At 39.2% G+C, this 26,035-nt stretch overlaps 2 protein-coding genes across 4 annotated transcripts in view; one reads left to right on the top strand and one right to left on the bottom strand.

Moving 5' to 3' along the window:
• Positions 1 to 6,024, top strand: part of DNAJC24 (DnaJ heat shock protein family (Hsp40) member C24) — a 40,612-nt gene extending 34,588 nt beyond the window's left edge. The window contains exon 5 of the mRNA XM_042035670.1: positions 711 to 6,024. Coding sequence (XP_041891604.1) covers positions 711 to 835 — 125 coding nt within the window. The 3' untranslated portion in view covers positions 836 to 6,024. The remainder of the gene's footprint in view (positions 1 to 710) is intronic.
• The window catches only part of IMMP1L (inner mitochondrial membrane peptidase subunit 1), a 32,516-nt gene continuing 8,385 nt past the window's right edge, over positions 1,905 to 26,035 (bottom strand). For 2 of the 3 annotated variants that reach the window (XM_042035668.1, XM_042035669.1), the window contains 5 exons: positions 20,523 to 20,655; positions 19,688 to 19,776; positions 18,992 to 19,118; positions 6,633 to 6,743; positions 1,905 to 2,069 (listed from right to left, as the gene is read on the bottom strand). In XM_042035668.1, the coding sequence (XP_041891602.1) occupies positions 2,001 to 2,069; positions 6,633 to 6,743; positions 18,992 to 19,118; positions 19,688 to 19,776; positions 20,523 to 20,627 (501 nt within the window). In that variant the 5' untranslated portion in view covers positions 20,628 to 20,655 and the 3' untranslated portion in view covers positions 1,905 to 2,000. Of the gene's footprint in view, positions 2,070 to 6,632; positions 6,744 to 18,991; positions 19,119 to 19,687; positions 19,777 to 20,522; positions 26,027 to 26,035 lie in introns of those variants that run through there. The other variant, XM_042035667.1, reaches the window with a different exon arrangement.

Below are 26,035 nucleotides of genomic sequence, written 5' to 3'. Positions count from 1 at the left end.
CTGTTTTGCTCTCTGAGATTACCTGGATTAGAATTTAACCTTCTGTCACATTTGTTTTCCATTCTGTCTACCTTGCTTCCCCCGCGCCCCCACTTGCAGGACCACTCTTCACCCAGCTCTCCTCTTGTATAAGTGAGAGTAACAGATTCTTCCTGTAGCTCTTGTGCATCTCCTCGCTCTTCCTGTGACGGTAGAATCCGTGTGTTTCTTTTTGCATCTGGCACTGTTACTTCCCTCCTTTCTATTGCTCTGGCTTTTCTTGTTTAATTGCTTTTGGAATAAATGGCTGGTTTTATTTTTATTTTTTTACTTTTGTTTTTTTTTTAAGTTGTGAGGGGAAAAATCCTTCTTTCCTTTGTTCTGTTTTGGTTCCTGGGTTAGCAGCCCGTTTTGGAACCATCCTTGATCTGTCACATGTATGACTAACACCAGTTAGCTTTTTCATCCATTTCACAGATGTGCACCTTGTTATTACTGGGGGGGTTCTTTGAAGAGACTCCACTGGCCCTGGTTGTTTGGTGTAAGAATACCTCAGTCACTGAAACATTTTGAGATTATTTTTGAGCTACAAATGGTAGCACAGATACTGATATTTACAACCCAGCAGTGGGAGGTTATTTGTTACTAAGAGCACCTTTGTGAACAAAATTCAGAATAAATTCTTGATTCTTCTCCAGCACTAAAGGCAGTTTTGTTTTCTTTTTTGGCAGATGAACAACTCTACACTCTCTCCTGTCGATGTGGTGGGAATTACAGTGTCTTCAAGAGTGAAACCAAAGATGTATCTTTGGTTTGTTGTGACACATGTTCACTTGTTATCGAGATCTTGCAATGATTGTTTCAATGAAGCACATTAAGTGTTACAAACTTTTCAAAAGACTGGACAAACAAGTGATAGCACCTACTAATGAAATACGTGTTAAAGGGGGCACTACAAGAACAAGTTCATTCAGGCTTAAAAATGAAAAGTGCCCCTTTGCTCACACAGCTCTGCAGACATGAGGCTTGGATTTTCCTTCTGCAGCTGAAGAGCTCATTATTAAACACCTCCAACCCAGAACACCGAGTTCTGTACAACTGGAATGTATCTCCTGATCTAAACAATATTTCTTTCCCAGCAAACAACAGAGTAGGCTTCTTTCAATTTCAGTCTGAAGCAGCTCTACCTTGGGCCTTTCCTCTTAGGTTAAACCCTTTTAACAGCTCAGATGACAGAATTCAATCAGGAGGCAGAGATGTGAGAATGCTTTGAAGATAATGAAGAACAAGGTTCAGTAGTGGGAAACAGGAACATTTTCTGTTTATAAGATAAATATTTAAGTTCATTAAATCCTCTAAGAGACTGGAACCTAGAAGGAGGAGGCAGAGCCTGGCAGCTGGCAGAGGCTGGGTGTCCCAGTGCTGAGGAGTGGGGCTGGTGGCTGTGCCCTGTGACAGTGACTGACGTCACCTGGGCAGCCTGGAGCAGGAGCACATTGAGCTGAGGCTCTCCAGCATCGAACAAATGGAGTCGTCGTTCCTGAGAGGAAAGCTAATGAGGAAGCTGTGCTCTGACCCTACTGGGCAGTTACGGGGAAACACCCAGCACTTCTGGGAGTGACCAGCAGATCTGGAACCCCACTGGTGCCATGTTCAGTTCCAGCCCTGGCACCACCTGCTGATGTAGGGAGAGCCAGGATGGCTCTGGCTGTGTGACAACGCAGTAAGTGCACCGTGCCTTTTCCATCCTTCTTAACAGTCAGTGCTAACCTTGGCTTGTAACAGAACCCCAAAACTTTCCCATAAATCCAAGCACTTCGTGTGGCTCACCAGAGGAAGCAGAGCAAGAGGCACATCATTTTTGTTGGTGACAGCAGTGTATGATTCCCACTCTGAAGTTAGGTGTAATCTCAGAAAGAGACATCTTTGTCAAGTAATATTTGTGTTTATTCTAAGCAAAAATAGTTCCATTGATTTTAGTAGAAAATACTGTGAAAACTGTCAATAGTAACTTAAGTCTTTTAATCATCAAGAAATCTATGGCCATTGGGGCTTGCACGTAGAAATCCAAAGTCATTCAGAGGCCATATCTGTAAAATAAAACACAGTTACAAGAGATTTTAATCACAACTCAAAGTTCAGTATTTTCATTTGTTATTGTAATCGTTTCATAAACAGTGTAATTTTTTATCTCTTTGGTTGGCAGGGTAAAGAACTTTGCTCACTGATGTGCTTTTCTTACTGGGAGTGATAAATTCTGTATATCACAGGGAATCATTCCACAGTGTGAACTTTAGAATTTATACAGCGCATGCTTTGCTATGGAGAGCCTCAGGAATTCCATTACCTTTTTCAGCCTTGGAAATAAATATGTTCCTAAAGAGTGTCTTTCAAATTCAGTGTTTTCTAGCTTGTACAGCTCTTCATGACTTTAAAGACAAGGTATATGTTTTTTGGTCCATCTAGGAGAAAAGAGTACCACACACATGGACCTCCCCGTGGTGAGGTGTACATCGGTATTTTCAGGATGGGCCTTTGAGCTGCAAATACCAAACCTTGGGAAAAAAGATCTATAGGCTACAGGTCAACTTATACAAACAGGAATGAAGGGGTGCACTGCCTGCCACCATCCGGGCTCTGGACCAAGGGGCTCCTCTGAGAAGGGGACAGTTATTTACAAAAGAGCACAGCTCATCACCAAGTACAGGTGTCAGAGAATGATGCTGACCAATAAAAAAATCTTCTCTCCAGAAATTAACTGTATAGCTGTTCATGTACTGAATGCTCCCAGGAGTACTTTGCTCTGGACAGTCACTAATTACATGTAGGATGGTCTTGGATGCAAAAAAAACTAACAGGGAAGCAAGGACATTCATTTACTCGTTGTCCTTTGTCTCCCTTCAATGTCTGTGTCTCTTGGCAAGATGTTCTTTCAAAGATGGCACAAGGGACTCAGCAGGAAGAAGGGAAAGATGATGCTGAAGAATCAATGCCTTCTGTGGCTCTAATCCCATAAAAATTTCACAGCCCCTACCCAAGAGGAAGCAGCCTAGACAGAGAAAGGTGAGGCACTACCTTGTTCCTAAAGCCTCTGTCAGTATTTTGTTTATCTCGCTTATTTTTCATTAGAATTTGGTCTCTTAAACTATACAGTAACTGCCAAGGTACAGCAACCTAACAGCAACTCTGAGTTCATGGAACAGCCACAACACAGAAGGAGCTTTCTGTGTGGAGTGAAAGAGTAATTGTCTCATTTAAAAGTGGAGACAGAGGCAAATATTCAGTTATTTTTAGCCCTGTGATTTGTCCCCAGCACTGAAGGCCATAACAGAAGAGGCAGAGGCAGTTCAGGATGGGCATAGCAGGAGGCAGCAGCAGCTCTCTCCTGACTGGGGCTGTGCACTGCTCCAGGCTCCTGTCAGGCCCCTTGCAGCACTGTGCCCTATGAGCACAAGGATGAGTCATGCTCAGGACCTCAAGTTCTGCAGATCAGAAAAAGCCTCAGAGCACTCTTGTGCAAGATCTTAGAAAATACTTGTGGTTCTGGCATGTGCAGTTAGGGAGGAGCACGAGGAACAGTTGCTGATACACAAAACCACCGAGGTAATGTCTGCACCCATCAGCCAGTGAGCTATTTTAAGTTCCACACAAATATACAGAGACACAAGCCAACAACAGAAGGGTATTTGTGATCTTGGTTAGCAGCAAAGCTGCAGAATTCAAGACTGTCCAGAGGGCCTGTGCTGGCTGCAGGCTGGGTGTCAAGTCTTTGTTTTGCCTTGAGGGCAAACAGAAGTAAAAGGAAAGAAAAATATCCCATATAGCAAATCTAAGCTGATCTCAGTAAAGGCCTGGAGAAGGACGTTTCTTAGTCCATTCACTCCAGCACAAATCTCATTTCAGGCAACTCAAATCACACCTATTGCAACTTGACTTTCTTTCAGTGAAAGTAATCAAATTAGCTTTAAATGCTGCTTTGACAGTGTAGTTTGAAATTTGTCACAGTAATCTTACTGGTAGAGTTAGAATGAAAATGATGTTTTACCTAGTCTGCTTGCAGGGAGAACCTGAGAAACAAGGCTGGGAAGAGATGGGAAAGCCCTCCTCTGTGAAACAAAGACATGCCACTCTGTCGTAATTCCCAAGTCCTTTAAAGTCATGACAGAAGTTGACTGTGACTTGCTCATTCAGACTGGCTCTTCCAATTAGCAGCTCTTTGCCCTCTTTGCTTTGGCCTGCATCGATAGATCTGAGCTGATCTGATGGACGGGGGATAAATGGGGCTAACTAGCTCTTTGGAAGATACACCACCGGTCTAGTTTTGACATGGAGCCTAAATCCAGGGGATGCACAGGACATCCTACCTAAGACAGGATGAAGCATGAGTTCTGTCAAAGTGGGAATGATTCCCAGTGCTTTTACTGAATTTGCAGCTGCTTTGATTTCAGCAGCCCTTTACGGAATGACCTCATGTTGGGAGTGGCAGTACATACGGTGGCAGGGAGGAAGAGGAGCAGACAGAATCATGTGTTGACGTTTCTGTAAGGGTTAAAAACTGGTGCACTTCAGATAAACAGTCATGTTTTGCCAAGAGTAGGTTGGCTGAACAAATTCAGCCAGCTAGGTTGGCTAAGCTCACTCTCTTCTTTTGAAATCCATGGTTTCCAAATTAGATTTGGGGGTTTTTGTATCCACTCCTAAAAACGTAACTTAGCACTGAAAGGCACTGTTACATCTGCTTCTCCAAAATCCAGTGTAAGATAAAGCCACAAAAGCTTCCATTCTGAAGGCAGTAAAAACTGTTTGATGAAAGAGAAGCCAAAGCTGCAGCAGGCTGCATTAAAAGCACACAGAGGCTTCCTGGCCAGTGGTCAGTGATCAGCCACCCCCATGCAGTCTGTATGTGCTGCCTTCCACTGCAATGTGCAGTGGCAACACACAGGAGCAAGATCACTGTATGCTCATGTGACTTACCATAAAGAATCCAACTAGAAACACTCGTTTGAATAACAAATTCATTTTTGCTTTTTTTAGGCACCATATACTTAAATCTCATGAAAACTGGAATAATCACTATTCCATGCCACCATCATTTAACAACTGCTGTAAAATTTGGTTAAATTATTTTGATTAAGTATCAAGTGATTGCATAATATCTTTTGTAACAGACAATGCTCTGGAGTCCTAAAGTAGTACTTCAACATGAATTATCTGTGAGTTCCACTCATTTTACAGTTTACTTAGGGTTCAGTCCTGTTGTTAAGGTCTCTCAAACACCTTCCTTGTTGGAAGCTAGACAAGCTGGACACAAAATGTATTGCTGTGGAGAGATACTGTGACTAATTATGGCTGTCCACACACACAGGTTCTTGATATATCCAGTATTTGCTAGCAGTCCCCTTAAAGTAGTAAACAGCAGCTTTTCTTTATCTGTGCATCAGTTTGGCGAAATGTTTTTTTCAGTTGCATTATTACTACCACATTCTCATTAGAAGAGTGTCAGCAGATTAGCATCCTTTGTCTCTTAGCAGTCAATAATCCAAGCTAAAACTTGGGTCATAAAAATAGCACTATTGGGAATCAGCATTTTCCCCTCTGGTGTCCAGGGTAAAGGCAAACAGCAGGAGAAGGGGCAGAGCCCTGAGTAAACACCAGGGAAGGACTCAGGGCAAATGTGAGCCAGGAAGAACAGAGGTCACCCAAAACTTGCTGGTAGGGCTGGGGGGAACGTGTTGTCTGAGGTTTAGTAAGCAATTACTGATTGTGCTCAATAGCTGCAAGGGGTTTTTCTTGAAAGTCCCAAATTGTGTTCATAAATACTGTAAATTAAGGATATAAGGCTTTGTTAAATTGGAAAGATCTAATCTTTCCTGTGTGTGTAATACAGGTGTGCTAAATTATGGTTTGTGGATGTGTTGAAGTATATGGAGAAAACCTTTATTGTTCTGAATGCACAGCTTTAAATCCAGCTTTCTAAAATCTGGTGCATAAGTCTGTAATACCCACTCCCCTGTTTCTTAGATTAAACTTTCTATGGAGAGGAAATTGCGTTACATTTCTTCTTTTTGGTAAAAGAGTAAATTAGTAATGCAGATAATATGAAAAAATAATTTTGTGTGAAATAAAGTTGTAGAACTGTTGAAGCAGAAGGATAAGGAACCATGATGGTTTATACAATATTTATTCAAAGCATTATATTTTAGTTTAAAAAGCAGCAAGGCCAGTCTGTGTGTCCGAAGTATGTGGGCAAGTCCTGGAAAGAGAATCTTTTCCTCCATTTTGTTACTCAGGCCACAGAGCTCCAACACTGAAATACCATTTTGCAGACAGGCAAGAATCGAAGTAAGGATGGAACGTACATCTGTGCAGTAGGGTGTATGTGTGCACATTTGTGTTTTTATCATGTTTGGATTTGCTTGCAAAATAATTTATTCAATTTTTATAGCAGTGACTGCTCAGTGGTGCTCCTAAGTCCTCCCTCCAAAAACCCTGTCATTGTTGATTTATCCTTTTACAGCAGGTGGCTGGAGTGTTCATGCTTTCCTTTACATTTGCTTTGGCCAGACAGCTGGGGAGGCAAGTTTCAATACCTAACATCCAAGCATTAAAAGTGTACTAATGCAACTATTTTTAGATACTATAAATATATATACCTTAAGACAAATGCGTCCTCTTATCAGTCCGTAAGGAACAGGCCCGTAGCACCTGGAATCCGTAGAATTCCTGAGATTATCACCTTCTAACCAAACATGTCCTTTAGGCACCTATGATTGAGCAAGATTGAAATGTAAAAAGAAACCAGAACAGAATGGTGTTAAGCACAGTTTGCCTTACAGTGTGTTTCCTGATTTCTGTGCTCTGTATTTCATGACTGTGTAATGAACTAAATTTTATTGAATCTAGTGAGACCCACTGCCAGATTTAGAGGGATGAGGAGTGCTCCAAAGTATCTGTTCTACCATGTGCTCAAAAACCAATGGTTTGCAACAAAAAACCCAAAATGAAGATGTAAGAGGTTAGAGCAATGTGACAGGGTCATTAATTTAATAGACTTCAAAAGAGGTCATTAGGATGTTGACTGAAAATCTGCCCTCCTGTCGCAGTAACAGCATGAACAGGGCAGCCACACACTCATCAACATCCTGGGGCCAGCACCAAGGCTAGACCTGTTAGTAGATTCATGATGAACTAACTGGTAATTGATTGTGACATCAATTACGAATAATCTCATCATTTTATCGGAGTAGGCTTGTCAAAGTTCTAATTAAGATCACAGTTCATTCTATGTGCAGGCAGAATCCACAACACATTATATTGCAATAATGATGATCACAAAACAGCAAATCCCTTTTTATAATTTGAAAATTAATGATGGTGACCTTATACTATATGACAAAGACCTTTCATTGCCCATATATATTATGCATTAACTATATTACATACCACAGATTCATGGCATTCACTGGCTGACTCAATGACAAAATGAGAAATAGTAATAGTTACCTAAATGAGAGTATGAAGCTTTCATATGTGAAAAAGTTCCTCCTACAAGTCTGAAACTAAGATTTCTGCTTGGAATATACAATACTATTTTGTTAAGTTTTCTTAAAAACATTTCCAATACAAATAACCTCTTTCAAGTTACCAAATAAAATATTTAATACTTCTAATTGGCTTTTGTTTCTAAAACTTTAAACCAGGCTGACAATTTAAATGAAGCAACATATTCTCAATCTAGAGAATATTTAATATGAACTTTAAACTAACATACATTTTTCCAAAACCAAGTATGTACTTAAAACATTACTACGACCACAATTCAGAGAAAAATATATGGAAAGTAACTAACTAACTAAACTATTTTAAATGAAACTCAAAGTACAAGTAGCACGAATGTTTTAGAATTGAGCCATGCAGGCTCTAAACAATGGTCTACATAAGACAGAGTTCATGGGTAACAGATTAAACAAAGTGAAATACCACTGTAAAGGCTGGTTGTAAACCATTAAGAACAAACCCAGGTCCCCCATTTGAGGAAATTGCAGGTGGAGTGCAATTGGTACTTGTAGGTATCTGGCCAGGTAACGCTCCCTGGGAGCCTTGTCTTTAATTAGTCTTTTTGCTGAGCCGTGGCAAACGTGTCAGCTGTGGACTGAGAAACAACAGGTCGCCTTTGACAGTGGCAGAACCAGCCTGGCCATCCCTCCCAACCACCCCCTGTATTTCTGTGGCACCCAGGAAAGGTGCTGTAGGTGTGTCAGAGGGCACAAACCCTGTCCTCAGCATTTTAGAATCCACACATGCAGCTGTGACCAGCAATGTCTAAGCCCTTTTGAAACCCACTGGTAGCACCTCCTTCCACAGGCTCCTGTATAAAGGAATGCCACCTCCTTTGCTTTAAACTGATCCACCAGTTCAGTCAAGCTCCCCTACTGCTTGTTCTCCCAGTCCTTCCAGACAGGAATTCCCTATTCAGCTTGTCTGTCACCTTTGTTGTTTGGTAGGCTGATCAGATTCCTGGCACATGCATGGAAGGGCTTCCTCTGGGAGGGCCAGCTGGTTCCAGCTAGATGACTTTGGCCCTCCTCCTACCCAAGCAGCTTTGCAAACAAAAAACAAACTGATACATTTTAAAACACTTCTACTGGAGTCAAACAACCTGTGTGTAGAATATGCATCTTGTGGTTTTGATAGCTGTTTTAGCATGTGCTGTCACTGCTGTTTTCCTCAAAGATTCCGTGGCCTGTTTAGGATGTCCAGCAGGGTAGTTGGATATTCATGTTCATTTAGTTCAGTGTACCCACCTAAAGCAGTCCCCGTGTCCAAACTCACACGAGTTTGTTTCTCAGGTGGAGATTACCATACAAGGCAGCGTCCTGATCTTTCTGGTGCAAACTCCCCTGTCCAGCATCTACTGGTATGATGAGTCAGACACCAAACTGCTGTCACTGTGACAGACTCCCTCAGCAGATACACAAACAGGACAAGCAGGAATTACTATGAAGGGAAGATTTTTTTTCCTTAAATATAGAAAGCAAACCCACGTTAACATTTCTTGTTACTGTAAAAGCATCACTTCTTGCAAAGTGCTCCTGTTTCCCTGCCAGCTCCCCTTGTGCTGTTCTGGTTCCTGTGCTTTCTCACTTCTCCCAATTCACAGGCAGAATGTGATGCTCATCTTTCACTGTGTAAAATAAAGAACCACTCATAACTCAAGTATATCCAAAAAATTTCTAGAACACTTCCCATCTTTCTACCAGGCTCCAAAATTATGAAAAATAAAATAAATTGCTTTTGCCTGCATTGGCATAAAACTCCTTCCAATACTAGGAATAATTATTTGTCTAGACAAGACGTTCACAGTTTGCATTCTAGGTAGAACATTTGCAGTAAAGTGTCTTCCTATATCCTGAAATTCACCACTTAATGTCATTTTTGCAGTTCTCCCTGGGAGGTATGACAGGGCCCTACACCTCTGAATTTGTCATTAAGAGTACTGTCACAATGTGTGATTCATCTAGGGATAATGCACTTAAATACCTTTGTAGGGTGTCTGTCCATCATCTAGGCACTTCACTACAACCTAAAATTAAGACAAGCAATATAATTCACCAGAATTACAGGAAAATGGAAAAGCAAATACCAGTGACAGGCCATAATCATTGATTTAAAAAAAAAAAATTAACAAAAGTAGTATAAACCCCTTTGAAATAAAGAATCCTTCAAGGCTTCATGCACCAAGCCACGTCTACACCACATCACTGATCTCAGTGGGATTACTCACATAGAATAAAGTTCACTTGGAGTACCAGCCTTTGCATAGCCAGGACCCAGTCTGAAACACTGCAAACTCTGCAAGCACAGTAGCTGGGAATAATATTCACCAAAGAAAAAAAATTAACTGTTGAAAACCTGTATTTTTAGTAAGAATCTATTAATTACACAGCAATAGGCTGCTGCTGCCAAAAAACCCTAGGCAGGAACCCAAGGGAAAGCCACTTGTGTGACAACTCACAGAGTTGCATTTTGGTATCTACAGGCAATGGACCTTAGACAAAGCTACCTGTATCCAAGAAGTACAACTGAAATCACAGTTCCCACAACTACACACTACTACTACTACTACTACTACTACACTACACAGCTACAAACCCACACTGATGAGGGTTAAAAGCATTACCTTGGGCTGGGCAGCATTTCTGCTCTCCCCTACACAGAGGCCAGAACTAAGATGGGAAAGTCTCACACGCCCAACAGCTGAATTTTCACAGAACGAGTGGGACTCCTGCAGAACCAGCAATTCCCAGCAGTGCAGGTTGCTGTGAAACACTGCCTCTGACTGTCTGCAGATGACTCCCCCTGCCTCAGCAGCCCCTGTGCCTCTGTTCTCTGCAGATTATCTGAGGATTTATTTCCAAGGAATGGCAGTTCTCAGGCGGAACTGGTTATCCGCAGTGCAGCTTAAATGTGTGAGAATAAAAGACACGCATCAGACACATGACTCTTCCCCTGCTCCCTTCCCAGGCTCTAGCACAGGAGCAGACAGACCAGAAGAACAAGACTACCCTTGGGAACAACTGAGTTGGACACAGTAGTTCATTCTCTTTCACCCCAAATAAGCATCTTTCACTGCAACAAATTGGCAGAATTTGCAGAGCTGTTGGAATCTACTCCGTGGTGCAGTTAAAGTGGCAAAACTGAAGTACAGGGCAGGTATTTGATGCATACTCACTAGCATAAAACATTAATTTACTTAAAGGGGGGGTATTACCAAATAGTTACATTGTTTTGGTCTCTTTACAAGATGCCAAACTTTTTTGATTACTCTCACTGTCTTCAAACCCAAGAGATATGAACCCTGCACTGCATTAACTGACATACTTGAAAACTAATATATTGTAAATAAAACTAACAGACTAAATTATCTGCCTCAAAAATACCCCCAAACCCAACTAAATGTAAACAGGCTTCTGTGGTTTGGGTTTTTTGTTTGGAGGGAGCTTTTGTTCGTGATTTTAGGGGACTTAAAAACATGAATGTCTTGCAATCTCAAAAAACATCAGCACATACAATCAGCTGGGAGTAGATGTTTGAACTTTTGTAAGGTCACAGGTATTCACGTCACCTTCAGCAATATCAAAGTTTCAGGCTTAAGAAGAACTTTAAATCATTCCCATCTTTTCTTTTCAGTTCAGAGACTTCCTTCTTGAGCTATGATAAGAACTAATCTCAGTGCTGGACAAAAGAATAAAGTCTGCAAGTTCTCATCTATCCCTACTAAGGTCTATTTAAGTGCCTCCTACTTTGGTACAAGCAACAAATGTAATTGCTTCATGGCCTGCGGGTGTTCATTTAACAAAAGAAGCTTTTGTGAATAAACCACAGGTGTTACCTTTCTTGATTAAAGTGAAATATGATGAAAGATTCTACAATATCAAATGACAAATTTACTAAATACTGATTAAATTGCCTTATTTAAGTAAATTGCATCTAGTTAGGATAAAATACACACCATAGAAATGCAGGAGTTTGTTTTATCACTCTATACTTAAAGTCTCATAGCTACTCCTTAATCCTTTATTTATTAATTCAGAACCAAGACCGAAATAATGCTTAACAAATACTTTTTTTAATGATCCAGTTGCTCCAGGCACTGTTCCTGTAGGTTTATCATAAATGTTGTTCATATTAAGGCAGCCATCTGTATAAAACCCAACCACATAATTTAGCTCAATGTTCTCAAAATCAGGGTAAGCATTTATATTTACTTTTTTGTGCTGAAAAAGCTATGAAATGGTAGGAACCACATTGGAACTTAAACATTATAGCAGATGTTAAATCAGCATCTTCTGTGTATGCTTAAAATGTTGAACTACCTGGAATTTAATACTTCTTAAAAGAATATAAAAATGAATTTACCTTAAATGTATAGGTACTTCCAAAGAGTTTAGCATTTTCCCTCTACTTGCTGAACAGTTTAAGCTGCTTATGAATAAGACATAATGTACTTGACCCAGTTTGTTTAAAAGCACATATTAAAAAAAAGACATCATGATGCTGGTCCAGATTGTTATTAGTGACAATGACAATGAAGCACTAATGTATTTTATACAGAAATCAAATTCGTTGTGATTACATATTTATATTATGAATTCATTCTCTGTAGTGAGACATTTGTAATTTTAATAGAAAATTTATAAAAAGGTAAGATATGAAGACTTGTCTAAGTTTTGAAATTAAATATTAACCAATATTAAAATCACATAACCTCCAGTGTTAACTTGCACACCACAAGGGAACTAAGGAATATTAACTTAGACTTGAATTTCTGAGACATTTTTCTCTACCGTGCCAGCACACCAGTTGGGTGTTGTTCTGTAACAAAAATCTGGGTAAGCTGTTAGAGTGACCTGTCAAAGCATTTGTTGGTTATTTCAATGTTTGGGGTTTAACCATAGCTGCTCCTTCTAAACTTTGGGTAATGTAGGAGTAACTGCTGCTGTTCTGAGCTTAACTACTCGGACCTTAAAAGGTTTGATCACGGCACTCACAGCTTGATGGGAGAAGTTTTCACATCAGAGATGTTTATGCCAGTCAAATGAGAAAAATACCTCATTTCTCTCAGTGTCACTTTTTACGTGTTCCAAAAGTTTTCAACTGTGTTAAATAATTCAAACACTTGCATGTGTTGTTTACTGATATATATATTTAATGCCGAGATCTAGATGATATTGTTAAATACACAGATCTCAATTGGCTGGAAAAGCTATATATCTGATTTCAAAAACCTCTAGCTACAACCCTAAATTTAAATTATTAGTCATTTTTCCTTTTCTAAAACTATTATCAGTTAAAGTTAAAACTAACCTGTTCATAGGCCAAAATTTTCAGACCCAAATCTCCTAGCTACATTTAGGAACTCCTGAACAAAAATTCAGAATATGTCTGAGATGCATCAGTCCAGACTCTTATTAGCCTAAGATTTACAGAAGATGAGTGTTTTGGAATAAAATATTAATTACAAATCCATCAAAGATTACTTAACAGTTTGCAGAGACCTTTCTGACCACAATAATTCCAAAAGATTTGATCTTCTTCTCCAGATAACAGATGATGTAACAGGGTCACCCAAAAGTATAGGTCTGAGAACAAAAAACCCTGTGGGTGCAAACCCCAACTAACACAGAACCCCATCATCATCACTGGCATGCCCTGTACCTGTACTCTGATCTGCAGTTCAGCCTGGGAGAACAATGGCTGAGAAATAACAGCATCAGGGTTAAGGAATCTTGTCTGCCAGCTCCATCAGAAGTGACCTAAAGCTCTCCTACACAGCTGGTACAGTCAGACTAAAGTTCTGCTCAAAAGCTTTAGTTGAGTCCCAAGCAGTTGGTTTCACCATCCTGAGCAGCTTCCTAAAAGTTATTATTAAACTTTGAGCAGAGGAATAACAGAATCATAAAATCTTGAAGGTTCAAACTGGTTTGACCAGCACAGCCAAGGCCATATTACAGAGAGGAAAAACATCTAGTGCCGTAAATTCAGAAATGAATGCCTTTCAAACAAACACCTTTCCCTCAAATCCTGGAGGAGGTTTCTTTCTGGTTTCGCTCTGGGGTGAAGTGGCTGAGCAGGGGCAGCAGGGCAGTCAGAGCCTGGGCAGTGCTCAGCCCACGTTGGTGTCACCAGCCTGTTCCCAAGGCCAGCTGCTGGGGTGCAGCTGCCTCCTCTTGGGCACACAGTGAGGAAGAGAGCTCTTCCAGAAAGGGGTGGGAGACCTCGTGGGGGTTCACTCAGGAGCCTCTGGCTGTGTCCCCGTGCCCAAGCTCTGCTGCAGCCATGCCCGTGTCTGGCCACCCTCCCTGACCCCACAGGGACCTGGATAAGCTCTGGTGAACTCTGATGCTACTTCTATGTTCTTGAAATACCAAAACCAAAACTGCAAAGGTACAAAGACCAAGCCACTTGGGCAGAAGAAACCCTGGAAATATTGGGAATTAGACTGATAAAATTCTTTGTGTGTTTCTTTTCCCTTGAATAATTTAGTTTTGACAAATCAGAATTTTGATTTAAAATGACTTCTCAGAAAATTCAAGATAAGCATGAGTCATGAACTCTCTGTACTGGGATACAGAGCCATCTGCAGACCAACAAATATGCCAAATTAGCTCTCCTCTCCCACCAGACATTTCGCACAGCTGCTGGTTAGAAATATGGCATGGCTTTCTCTTGAGCCTCTAGAACACTTAGAACTAAGGAGGACAAAGAAAATATCTTACTCATTTTCCATGTCAGCAACTACTGAAGCTTACTCAGTGAAGTACTAAACCATGAGTGTAAACATTAAGATACTTAGAACAAAGGGAAAATAAGTGGTGTTTTAATTAGGTTTATTTTTAATTGCTGCTTAGGATATTTTAAAGAGACTATCCAATGGTACTGAGAGACTGAGTGCTCTGAAATATCAAACCACTTTTCAGTGTCTTGCACAGTGTATCCAAAACATGTAGAACTGGGCAGTGATTACAATACTGTGGTGTTTGCCTTGACATTATGTTATTCTTAGTAGCCACATCATATTCTTACTTCATTTGCCAAGAACTGTTTAAGAGTTAATAGCACTGTGCAGGGCCACTTCTGTGATGTGCAAACACAGTGAGATGCATTATCTTGGGAATTCTGTTAGCTCTGGAGCTCCCACAGGATGAAGAGATGCCATCTCCGCAGTGAAGCTCACTTTAGCACAAGGCAAACACACTCCCCCATCAGCCAGGCTGGCAGCATTAGTGGGAGCTGTGATTGATCACCAGCACAGTGTTGCTGAGATATGGATTTGTATCTCAGCTTTTTATCACTGTGACTTGCAAAAGGCAGTTCCTTATTTACAGACTCTGCCTCTATTAAGTGACATTATTAGGGACTACTTTTGTTTAAGTGCCCCAAAGGCTCAGCATATTGGTGGTTTATGACATACAAGCTGTTTGATTCTGATGGTTTACCCCTCACTTTTTCAGATTGTAAATACGAGCTGCAGCACAAGAACATATGGTACGTAAAGAAATTAAAGCTAAAGTAAATGGCATTAAAACAAATTCAAATAGAGCAATAGGATACTCAATCTGAATTATAAGTCTGTATTAAGACTTTTTTAAAAAGGAAATAAAAGCCTAAATATGAAAAATAACCTTTCAGCTGGTTTTTTGGGGTTTTTTAAGGACCATTTCAGGGCTTTACTAGGATTAATTTCCTTATTAATCCTCATTATTTACATCCATATAGTTAAATGAATAAGGTATTTTTTAATAAGTGAAACTAGTTCTGAATACAACATTAGTTGTTTACCTTTTTAACTTCTGGGTTCACACCACATTGCCTCTGATACAGCAAAAATACATTATGCATTCTTAAACATTTATTACAGCAAATACACTTGCTTCTATTTACAAATACACATTTACCACAAAACCAAAAAGGAGCCCTGCAATACTGCCAGACTAATGCTTGTATTCCATACCGGATATCAACAAAAAGGAAAATTGCCTTTTCCAACCCTTGTAATACTATAGCAGCTTATTCAAAAAAGGAATTTCATTATACTTCCATGTAAATAAGATTTCCCTCGTTGTTCTACAGATAAACTCCAGTCTTTAGCATATGAAGCATCATGCACCATAAAGGGTCCAAAGGACGTTTCTTATATACTTATATTGTAATTTAAGCACGTGCTTAGTTTATGCCACTCAGTTTTATATGTGGCATTAGTTCCATCAGCCTGTAATCCAACAGCTCCATCAAAGACAGTTTTTTTGATGCAGCTTCACACTTAGTGCACTCTGACAAAAAAAAATTTATCACATGATGTATTCCTTCAGTTAAGCAGCAAGAGTATTTTAACTGCCACTGCTGTATGGAATTTCTACTCAACTGAAACACCTATTTTCAGAACAACTTATTCATCTTATGTGTGATTTTTTTTGTCTGTTTCTTTTCACTATATCTTGGAAGGTTGCTTTGTTGTGTTTGGATTTTTTGTTAATCTACAGGTATGTCCTTGGTTGTTTGCAGCAATTATGTATCTCATCTGTGTAATTTACAGAGAACAAATTGTAAACAGAGTTCTCCATTCTCCTACCTAAATATAAAGGCATCCTGAGAAGTACATTCATCAATGAACCAGCACTGGAAGTAGGATCTGATTTTAGCATTCTCTTAGGCTCCAGAATAAGGATTGTGTGTGGCAATACTTCTAGGCACAAAAATACCTAACTTAAAATCTGTAAAATACGCCGATATTAACATGATGCAGTCAATACAGTCTAAGCACAATTCCTACTAACATGACTCTAAGGATTCTCCTTTTAGGGCAAATCTAAAGCAGCTACTTACAGGTAATTTCACCCTCAGCTGCATGAAGTACATTGTATTGCCATTACTCTCCCATCTCCAGGAACTGGCTGAGAAAACCTATCCACTAGCTGGCAACCACCAGCACAGAATGAAGCAGGGGTCTGAGCTGCCTAATTTGGCAATATTGCTGGCATCTGATATTCGTGTTTACTGTGATAAGTCTGCAAACATGACAGGAACTCCCCGAAACAGGAGACAAGCCTTCAAGGAAAGCTGAACAGTTCACCATAATAAAAACAAAGACTGCTCTGACCTTACACACTTTGGAGTCACAGCATTCACACACCTCTCAGATTTCCCATTTGAAAGAAGGCAGTTAGTAGCTAGATATAAAGTGCAAAACTCATGACACTTACTAGGCTTTGCTCACTTAAGGAGCGGTACCTTCCCCTGGCAGACAGACCTTCCTGGCAGCACTCTTGGCCATTTGCAATCATAGCCCAGGCCTTTCTTCAGTTTGGACAATCTTTTTTCCAAAAACCCACCTCAGGCAAGTATCAACAACACAAACAGCCAGTTCCCTGTACATCTGCTGCTGTTATTTGCTGTGAAGAATTCTGTGTTTGAGTTAAAAGTGCATAGCACAGTGATTCATTAAAATAAGGAACCTGATTAGGCAATTGCCTAAACATAAACACGTATCATGTTTCCCCTCCCCAACAATTTACTTAGTGAATAATCCAGCCTCAGTTATGAACATAAAGTGCAGATATCCATGTTGAGAATGTACTCTTCTGTAAAGGAAGTGTCTCCTGAACAGATGGAAAGACCTACCTCTTTACCAAGCACTAAAGGTAGAAGGAAAACAGGTATCAGACACAGTGAGAGCATTTCCATTTAGATAATTTCTCCTCCTAGATACAATTTATGATGTAAGAATTACAAAAGCTTGTCACTTTGCTGTATTTCCACACATTAGCCTTTAGGAGAACAGGAAATGGACTCTGTATTCTCCATCCACTCTTTCTCCTCGTATTTTGGCTTTAAACTGGAGACAAGAAATCCTGCACTAGGGCAGAAACTGTTCTTCTGAATATTCATTTGGTTACTTAAGTGTTTCCAGAAAAGCTGACGTCCTGTTAAGTATAAATCTTTCCCAAACTTCGTTTTCAAGACTAAGACAAGTAAGGAACAAGATGCTCAGAGAAATTCAGTTTGTGCCTTCTGTCAGTGTACACAGAATTCAGGTTTCCATCTCAGGTTGGTCTCCTCTGGGAAATTCATATTCCATCACAATTACGAGCTCCACCAGAGCTAGAGAATTTCTTCAGCTTGGTACGAAAGGTGGGTTTGTGTTCTTTGGGGTTTTTTGTAGATTTTTCCTTGGTTAAATGGTTAACACGATTTGTGGAAAACCTAAATGTTCTGTCCTCCCCTTCAAAATGTAACAGAGAATGAGTTCCTTCTTTGTGCCCACAAGTGACCAAAGTCTAAGAACAGGAGCTCCAATAGCACTGGCATTAGACCCAGAAGGGCAGATGAGAGGCAGGTTCCCAAGATATCTTGCCTCAACACTGGAGTGGAAGAAACAAATTCAAAGCCCCAGAGCAGGGCATGAATCATATTCTTATTTTCTGGTGCTAAACAAAATGGTGACATGAATTTTGCTTTTACTAAAGACAAACTCCACTTCAGCTGTTTATTACAAATGAACCAATGGCACCTGGAGGCTCACCAGTGAAGGTGGCTGCCTTTATGGAAGAGAAACTCTTACAGGATTTATGTTGCACAAACTGTAGCTGCCTGTAAGAAGTGTTCCATAAAATTCCCCACCTTCACAGCACAGGACTTTAGCCAGATGCTCACTCTTCTTATTCTGAGGATGAAGTGGATATGAAAGGGCAAAATAACAGCTTTGTCTAAAGATTCAAAACACCTGGGAGCATCTGATGGCTGAACAGAGATAACAGTCAAACACACCTCTCGGACAAGAAAAACCCTACATTCTTCTGTGATCGTGATTCCTGATGATTTTTCTAATGACAGCCTAAAAAGAAGTTGCTAAAAACATTTTGTCACAGATCTTCCCAAACTTCTGTGAATTCCATCTGCATAAGGACAAGTGAACATTGATATTATTGTTCCCTTTCCATTGCATCGCCTGACCTTTTGGCCAAGTTAGCAGAATTGCTACTTCTCCAACCACATTCAGGAACATTAAAATATTGCTACATTGCAATATAGAGATACACTAAAGTATAATTTTGAAAGGAAAATCTGCAAAACTATTGCAGAGTCAAATGTTCACTTCTTAGTGTTTGAAATACAGGAACAATTTTGCCTGAAAAAGCACTTGCATCTGTCATCTGTACTGCACTTTATGCAGAGAATTTCAGAGTATTCTTCCAAGGAAGAAGAACTAAGCAAAGGGCAGAGCAAAAATATTATCTGTCTACAGTTCCTACAGACACAAAAGGCAGAGAAAGACAGCTTGGCACACACAATCTAAAAGTACAACATTTTACTGTACATATACAAGAATAATAATTTATTGATGTCATAATTTATGATTTCTGATGATCCTCAAATATTGCAAGTCCTTTACGGACTACCAGGCCTACTTAAGTAATCATTAATTTACATAGTAAGAAACTCTAATACTTACATAGCTGTGACTCTTAAGGAAATCTGAAGGGTTGCTTGTGCAGACTTTATCCCCTTCCAAGCCAATTACTCTTTTACAGATATTTGATTTGGGGTCATTTGGGCTTTTCACAATTACAATATCTCCTCTGAGAGGAAAAAACAGAAACAAAAACAAACAGAAGAACTCTAATTACAAACTATTTGGCTGAGTACATGAGCATCCATGTGTCTACTCCAAAAATATTCACACACATTTAAGATAGTCCCTTGTGCTGAAAATTCTTGTGTACAATTTTCGTTTCTTCAGTTTTACTCAGGTGTAATTTCACAGAGTGTTAAAAGTGGACTGAATTTTTGTTATTTAGATCATTTATGAAACATTTAAGACTACAACCTGAGGCCAGTAATACCCATAGTTGGTTTTCAAGACCAAACTGCTTAGAGAAGAAGTTACATTCACTCAATAGAATCATTTATGGGGAGAAAAAAGGGTTTTTTCTATTTTTTGGAAAAAGCTGTGAAAGCGACAACAGACTAAATCCAAACTGAATTCTGTCAAATTGTTCACTGGGCTGTATGTGCTGGTAACTTCACTTCCATCAGACACAATGAAAAATTACGATTTAGAAGCAGAAAAATACACAAAAAATAAAGGACAGAATTGACAAGCCCTGGCAAACAGAATGTCAGATCGGGTCTCAACAGAGGAGCGTACTTTCGAATGCAGTAAAAGTGGCGGCTAAGGTTCTCCGAAAAGACAATATCAGAGTTTTGAATGGTTGGTTCCATTGAAGGTCCAGAACACTGCAAATTAAAAATAAATGAGAAAAAATTACTATTTCGAACAACTTTTAGCTAAAATAAACTTTTTTTTAAATGATATGCTGATAAATTAGAAAAGGTGTAATGTAGAGAACTAGAAGTGAGCTCCTCCAAGGCAACACGTGATGCATTTAGAAGCTGAGGAGAGCCTCCAGAGCACCTCTAACTCTGTTACAGCTCCATATTTCCTTGGGATTGGTCCTGAAGTGCACTAGGTGCTATGGGCCCTCATGGGTTCATTTCAGCACCCCATCTCTAGGAAATTTTTAGGAGCAGTGCTCAAAGCCCTGCCAGCTTACCCCTTTCTCTGTAACACAGAATCACCACAGAAGCTGCAAGAGCAGCTCACAGCCAAACTCCCTCATGTCCAGCAGCAGTATCTGCTAGGTTAAGGACCTGGGGAAGAGGGGCAGGGAGCATAAATCACCCAGAAATCTGAAAAAAAAAAAAATTTCCCATTGGTGACTCCAGTCTTTCTTGAAGGACAGACTCTCTGCAAAAGGCTTAATCAGAAATTCCCATTGACTTCAGTGATGCCTCAAGCAATAACGCATCAGAAAACATGAATGTTGAAAGTACAAATAACTTTCACAAAGGCTGGACCTGCTTCCCATAAATTGTGTTTAATAAAGAAAATTAAGAAACCTGAAATATTGGCATCATCACACATAACAATTTCAGTATTACAGTTTTATCTTCTTTTAAATGTCATGAAAATGAAGAGTTACCACAACAATTCCTCCAAGGTACTCAAAGGCACAGTGTGCTATGCAGCCATATTGCACAGTGTACCCCAGAAATCGGAAGGTTTTTCCTAGGACATTGCGAAGCATCCTACAGTGGTACGTTGTTCAGCTGGTTCTACAGCAAAACAGAAGAGTATCATTTATTTGATAACAAACAATCTAACATTTACAAACCTATCTTTTGTGTGTAACAGATGGACAAGATTAAAAAAAAAACCAACAGTGTAAGGAAACCAACAAATAATCAGATGTACCTGTAGAAATAAGGCATCAGGTCTTTTTGTTCTCAGCTGCAGCACAGTGGTGTAACTTCTGCAGCACATTAGTCTGTAAACATTTTCTGACCCCCTTCCCCAAATATTCAAGTCAACTCTGATTAGGAGATCCAATTCTGGCAATGGTAATCCAAATAAAGTATTGCCTTAACCCAATTTGATGGTTACATATATTTATCTTAAGGAAGTGGAAAACAGATATACTGAAGTAACTGAAGAAAGTTCTACATTCTGCAAGAAACCTGTTCCCCTTAAACTCAGTGTTGCCCTATAATGAACTAAAACCACTGCAAGATTTCCCTCTTCTATTAAGATGTCCCAATATAGTTTGATAAGCAAATGCACTATGTTAAAAAGAAAAAAAAGAGAAAAATGCTGTGTAAAATATGCCCACTTCAAAATGAAATAAAGACATCTCCTTTTATTTTTCATGACATTTAGTTAATTAAAGACAGGACTTTAAAAGTGCCTATCTTTATTTTTACAACTCTCACTAGAATTTAATGGAATTTTGCCTGAATACATTCAAAAGACAACCATTATTGGGAGCAAATATTCTCTACCAAGTTCATTTCCTTGTTCCAAAAAAGATGTACTTTTTTTATTTACATAAACTTCTCTGGACTAGAACAGCTTAAACCAAGCTGTGATTCAACATTCATAAGATTATCTGACCATTTTCACAGTAATGACCCAAAATACAATTGAAAACAGAAAAGTCTTGAATTGTATCCTTAGCAAAAGCAGCACCCAGCACACTGCAGGAACTGAAACAGCTCCTCTGGAAGGGGAATGCACTTTCAGCAGAATTCATTCTGGAGAGGCAGAGAAGTGGCTGGCTCTTCCCAACCTAGTGCACTATGAAAAGCACCAACCAATGCCTTACTCTTAGGGCCAGACACACTGTGAGCCCAGAAATGTGGTACAGGTGATAAAAGGAAGGTGGAGGGACAGCAGATGAATGTTAGTTGCACAACTAGTGTGAATGCATGACCACAACTATGTTTTGAGAGAAGTCCATCATCAATACTTCTTAACAGCACCTGCTAGAAAGGAAGCGTCACATTGCTTCTCAGTTTGGGTAGACAGAAAAGTACTGCACAAGCATCCTCTAGTTTTGCTCCATGCTATTCAGAAACCTTGTATTAATATATAAAGACAGTAGAGAATTTAGGCACCCGTGAGCATTGCAGGTAAAAAGGAATTGTATAAACAATGCGTTACGATGCCCAGAGTACGCAGATCAAATTGGGACAAATAAACAGTAACAACATCAAGAGAATATGCAAACGTCTCATGCCAACAGCTGTCAGATTGTAACTAAAATATTTTTATTATGAAACTACAAACAACTGGTATACATCTCAGAAAATAAGTTTCAAAGTGATTGCAAGTGACTTCCTTTCAGATTTTGGATGACACAAACTTAGGGATAGTTACCCTGAACATGTGTTTCCCTGTGATGTTTGCAAGTAGATTTGTGAGCTATTCAAGGAAACCCACGGTTCAGAGTGAGCTTTGCCTACTGCTAGAGCTCTCATGGTAAAAAACTAACCACAAGGACAGAATATGAGTGAAGAGCTCTCAAATTTTGTTCCCAGTTCTCTTAAAATAAAATTCTTAACTCCCAAGACATGGATTTCACCAATCCCCATTTATAAATGTAGTACAAAGGACTTTTTTTAAATGGTCAAGCTTATCAGATTTTATGATAATAACGAAAAAATTCTTAGCTTTATATAAAAGCTTTTGACTATTACTCAAGAAAGTTAATTTCAAATGAAGGCACATATATACCTGGATTACACAAGTCTGACCCAGACAAGGTACCTCCTGGGGATTGGCAGGGTGTTTTAAATGTTAAGGTTCATCTTTAGACATCTAATATTCATTCCACAGAATAACTACAATCCTAAAAGTTTCCATGTAGTTTTAAGTAACAATTTCTAGTTAATAAGTGGTTGCAGCAAGAGCAAGTCCAGTAAAAAAAACCACCAGAAAAAACTAGTTTATTTTAAAAAAACCCACACAGAAATAGTTAACTGGAGTGTCATTACAATATAATTGTTTCCTCGGAGAACTTCATATCAGTACATTTTTAAAACAATGTAATTTTGTTGATCCCAAGAAAGTAAACAGCTGAACAGTTTTCCACATCACACAATTTTAATACAAAGTACGATCAGCCGGCAACTCCACCAGATCGAACATAAGATCATTAAGCACAACAAAACAAATTATTTAAGTCACGGGCCCCTTGAAAACTTAATGGCTCTGTTGTATCAACATCCTTATTGCAGAACTAACGGCCTAAAACCTGTTGTAATTACTTCCAGGTACTACCTACTATCATATAGCAGGTAGCTGAAAAATTTATACTCAAGTAGACATTGGTTAAAAAAGGTCACACATCCATATTTATCACAGAGAACACAATTTGGTTATTTTACCAGAACTGTATAGTTTATCCCCCACAGCAAATAAAATGCAAAATGTAATTACTATTATCTTCTGTTTCCTTTTTCTTCCATAGCCTATGCTTTCATCACTTGGTTTTTTGTTTGTTTGTTTATAAAATTAATCACAGCTAGCAGGGTAGAAATCACTTTGAGCCTCATGAATGACATCCAAGAGATGGGAAAGGATTAGTTCTCAGTTGCTGCCAGTTATAGCACCAGGTGGCTTTTTCTGCAGTGAAGGTGTTACCGATAATCCCATTACATTGGTACTAAATCTTGCAGACATCAAAATTATCACCAAGGTTCCTTTTCATCCCATCCTTTCCAAATGACTGGAAGTCGCTTCACCTGAAAGAAGTCAAATCCACATGCAGCTGCTGTTTTAGCAGCCAGCGGACTCCCTGAGAATGCCAATCGTGATCCAATTTCGCTGTGCTGGTGGCCCCCTATTCCCTGTCCAATAATACATCTGTTAAAAAATCCTACAGCTACAAATCAAGTTTAATCCTACCAGGGACCTCATGTTGGTCTTGTCTTCCAAAAAGGCAGCAGGTTTTGCTGTCTATCTCTGCTAGTGTCTGGGGAATACTCTTTAAATCCCAGCTCTACTTAGAAGAATAAGCTAAGGATCACAAAACATGACCTCAAAAACCCTGATATGACTATATTCTGACCCAGAGGCATTCATTCTAGGTGAAGATTAGAACTTTGCATAATAAGATTACACAGCAAGTGAATGATATCAAGGGACTATCCATATGCAGCCGCCTGGTTTTCTATAGACAGCCTGTGCTCTGCAATATGCAGTGCAGACGAAACAGAGCTTGGGCTTTCTAGCTGAAATAAAATAGATTCACATAAATTAGTTGGCCATTTCCAGATTCCTAAATCCCCTATTACATCTTTTATTGACAGCTCCTGTGAGGATAGCACAAATGGTATTCTCTTTCTACTCTTTGCTTCTGTAACACTCACTCTGAGGGAAATGTACATAGGTTGTCTAGAAATTAACATCTTGTTTGCTGTAATCTTGGATTACAATTAACTGTACATAATAAAATTAGGAAATCAATGAGCAGATTTATCATTTCCAGAAAACCAATGGCATTGTGTAAGACAGTTTAACATATGGTGCTGAATTTTTTAATACAGGAAAATTGAAGTTGCAGCCACTGACAGTGTGACTAAACAAATCACTGGACTTGACACTAAATAGATTTTTCACTTTCATAAAAAATTTACAGTTGCATTTGCTTTGTATAATGCTTCCCAATTCTGGAATTTCATTGACTATGTAGGGAGAGATTATCAGTTTTTCCTTCCATAACAGAAACTCTTCTCCTAACATTGTCCACTTCTAACCAGACACATTTCTCTACACATAACTTGCACCATCTCTTTCCCAGAGTTACTCTGAGAGTACTTTAAAAAGAAAAAGCCAAAAACCCAAATTAAAAACTGCACACTGAGTAGGCCATTTAAATATTTATGTTTGAGCTGTTATTCATATTAAACTATTATTTTAAAACTTCTGCATGAAATTGACGTTACATGTGCTAGAAGAGCAAAGGGTGTATATCTTGTTTACTAGGATTCTTCCCATATTAGATACACAATATACCAAATGCTTTAAATATTCTAATTACAATCTGAGGATTCTGAACACCTAAAGCAAAACAAAGAACAATTTTCAAAAGGTCCCTCTGTGCTGGGGATCAGACAGAACTTGGTTTTTATTTCCAGCTGTTGCTTTACTCTAGAAGAAACACTGGACTTGGTCCAGCAAATCTGAACAAGCTTGGTGATATTCTGGAAGAGATTACTTTTTTACACATTATCTCTACTAGGCACTGCCAGTTTGTCTCCAACAAGAGCTCCTTCATCTACTGATCTCAAGCTGACAAGGAGATTAATCCTGTAAACATGACACACATAACGCAATTCGCTGGTGTTAAATAAACAGAGACTACCATCATTTTTCAACACGGATTTCAGGTACTTCTCACTAGTTCTATTGCCTTTGGGAAGCAGCTCCTAACACTTCCACAACCCTGGATAAAATGCGGTTTTAATGGCCAGATGCATTCCAAAGCTTCTCCTCTACAGCTCCACACACTCCTCTTTACTGAACAGTGAAATACAGATAGCTGAGCAAAGGCGTGGTCATGTACGGCAAGCCTGAGTCTCTGAGGGATGCCAAAATATTCACTTTACAGTCTTCTGCAACAAGGTCAAAGCCAGGACAAACACCAAAGGTCTGGCAGACACCACAGTCACCTTCCTGGTAACTGAGAAAAATGTACTATGCCTATGTCACAAGGGTAAAATAACTACATGTGTTGATCTTAAATTTCAATATATTCACTTTCTTGAGACACAGACATATAAACATTGAAAATTCATTTCAGTTTAGTAAGACAAAGAGTTACAAGCCTAATTTTCACAATAGGCACTAAAAATCTACAACCCTACAGAACCTGAAGTTGCCCATGGCTCATGTGTCCTCTGCACTTCCCAGCTGACACATCTTGTAGAAACATGATTTTGGAAATACTACTCAAAGCAGTGAATAGAAGAGGGGTAAATAACTCCCCTATGCACTGAGAACTAAAAAAGCTTTTTACTTAAAATATTATGTCATTACAAAGAGGATGATTTGCTGATAAAAACCAGCAAACCCAACAAAAACACCACAAACAAAAACCCAAAACCCCTCCACATTTCAGTACACCATCAGCAAGACAATTTAGAAAAAATACAG

The sequence above is a fragment of the Corvus kubaryi genome, unplaced genomic scaffold, assembly GCF_017639235.1.
Source record: "Corvus kubaryi isolate FWS band 111438036 unplaced genomic scaffold, C.kubaryi_AGA036_p1.0 37384, whole genome shotgun sequence".
NCBI lineage: Eukaryota > Metazoa > Chordata > Aves > Passeriformes > Corvidae > Corvus > Corvus kubaryi.
Note: the sequence above shows the minus strand (reverse complement) of the source record. Positions and strands in the feature narration are given on the sequence as shown.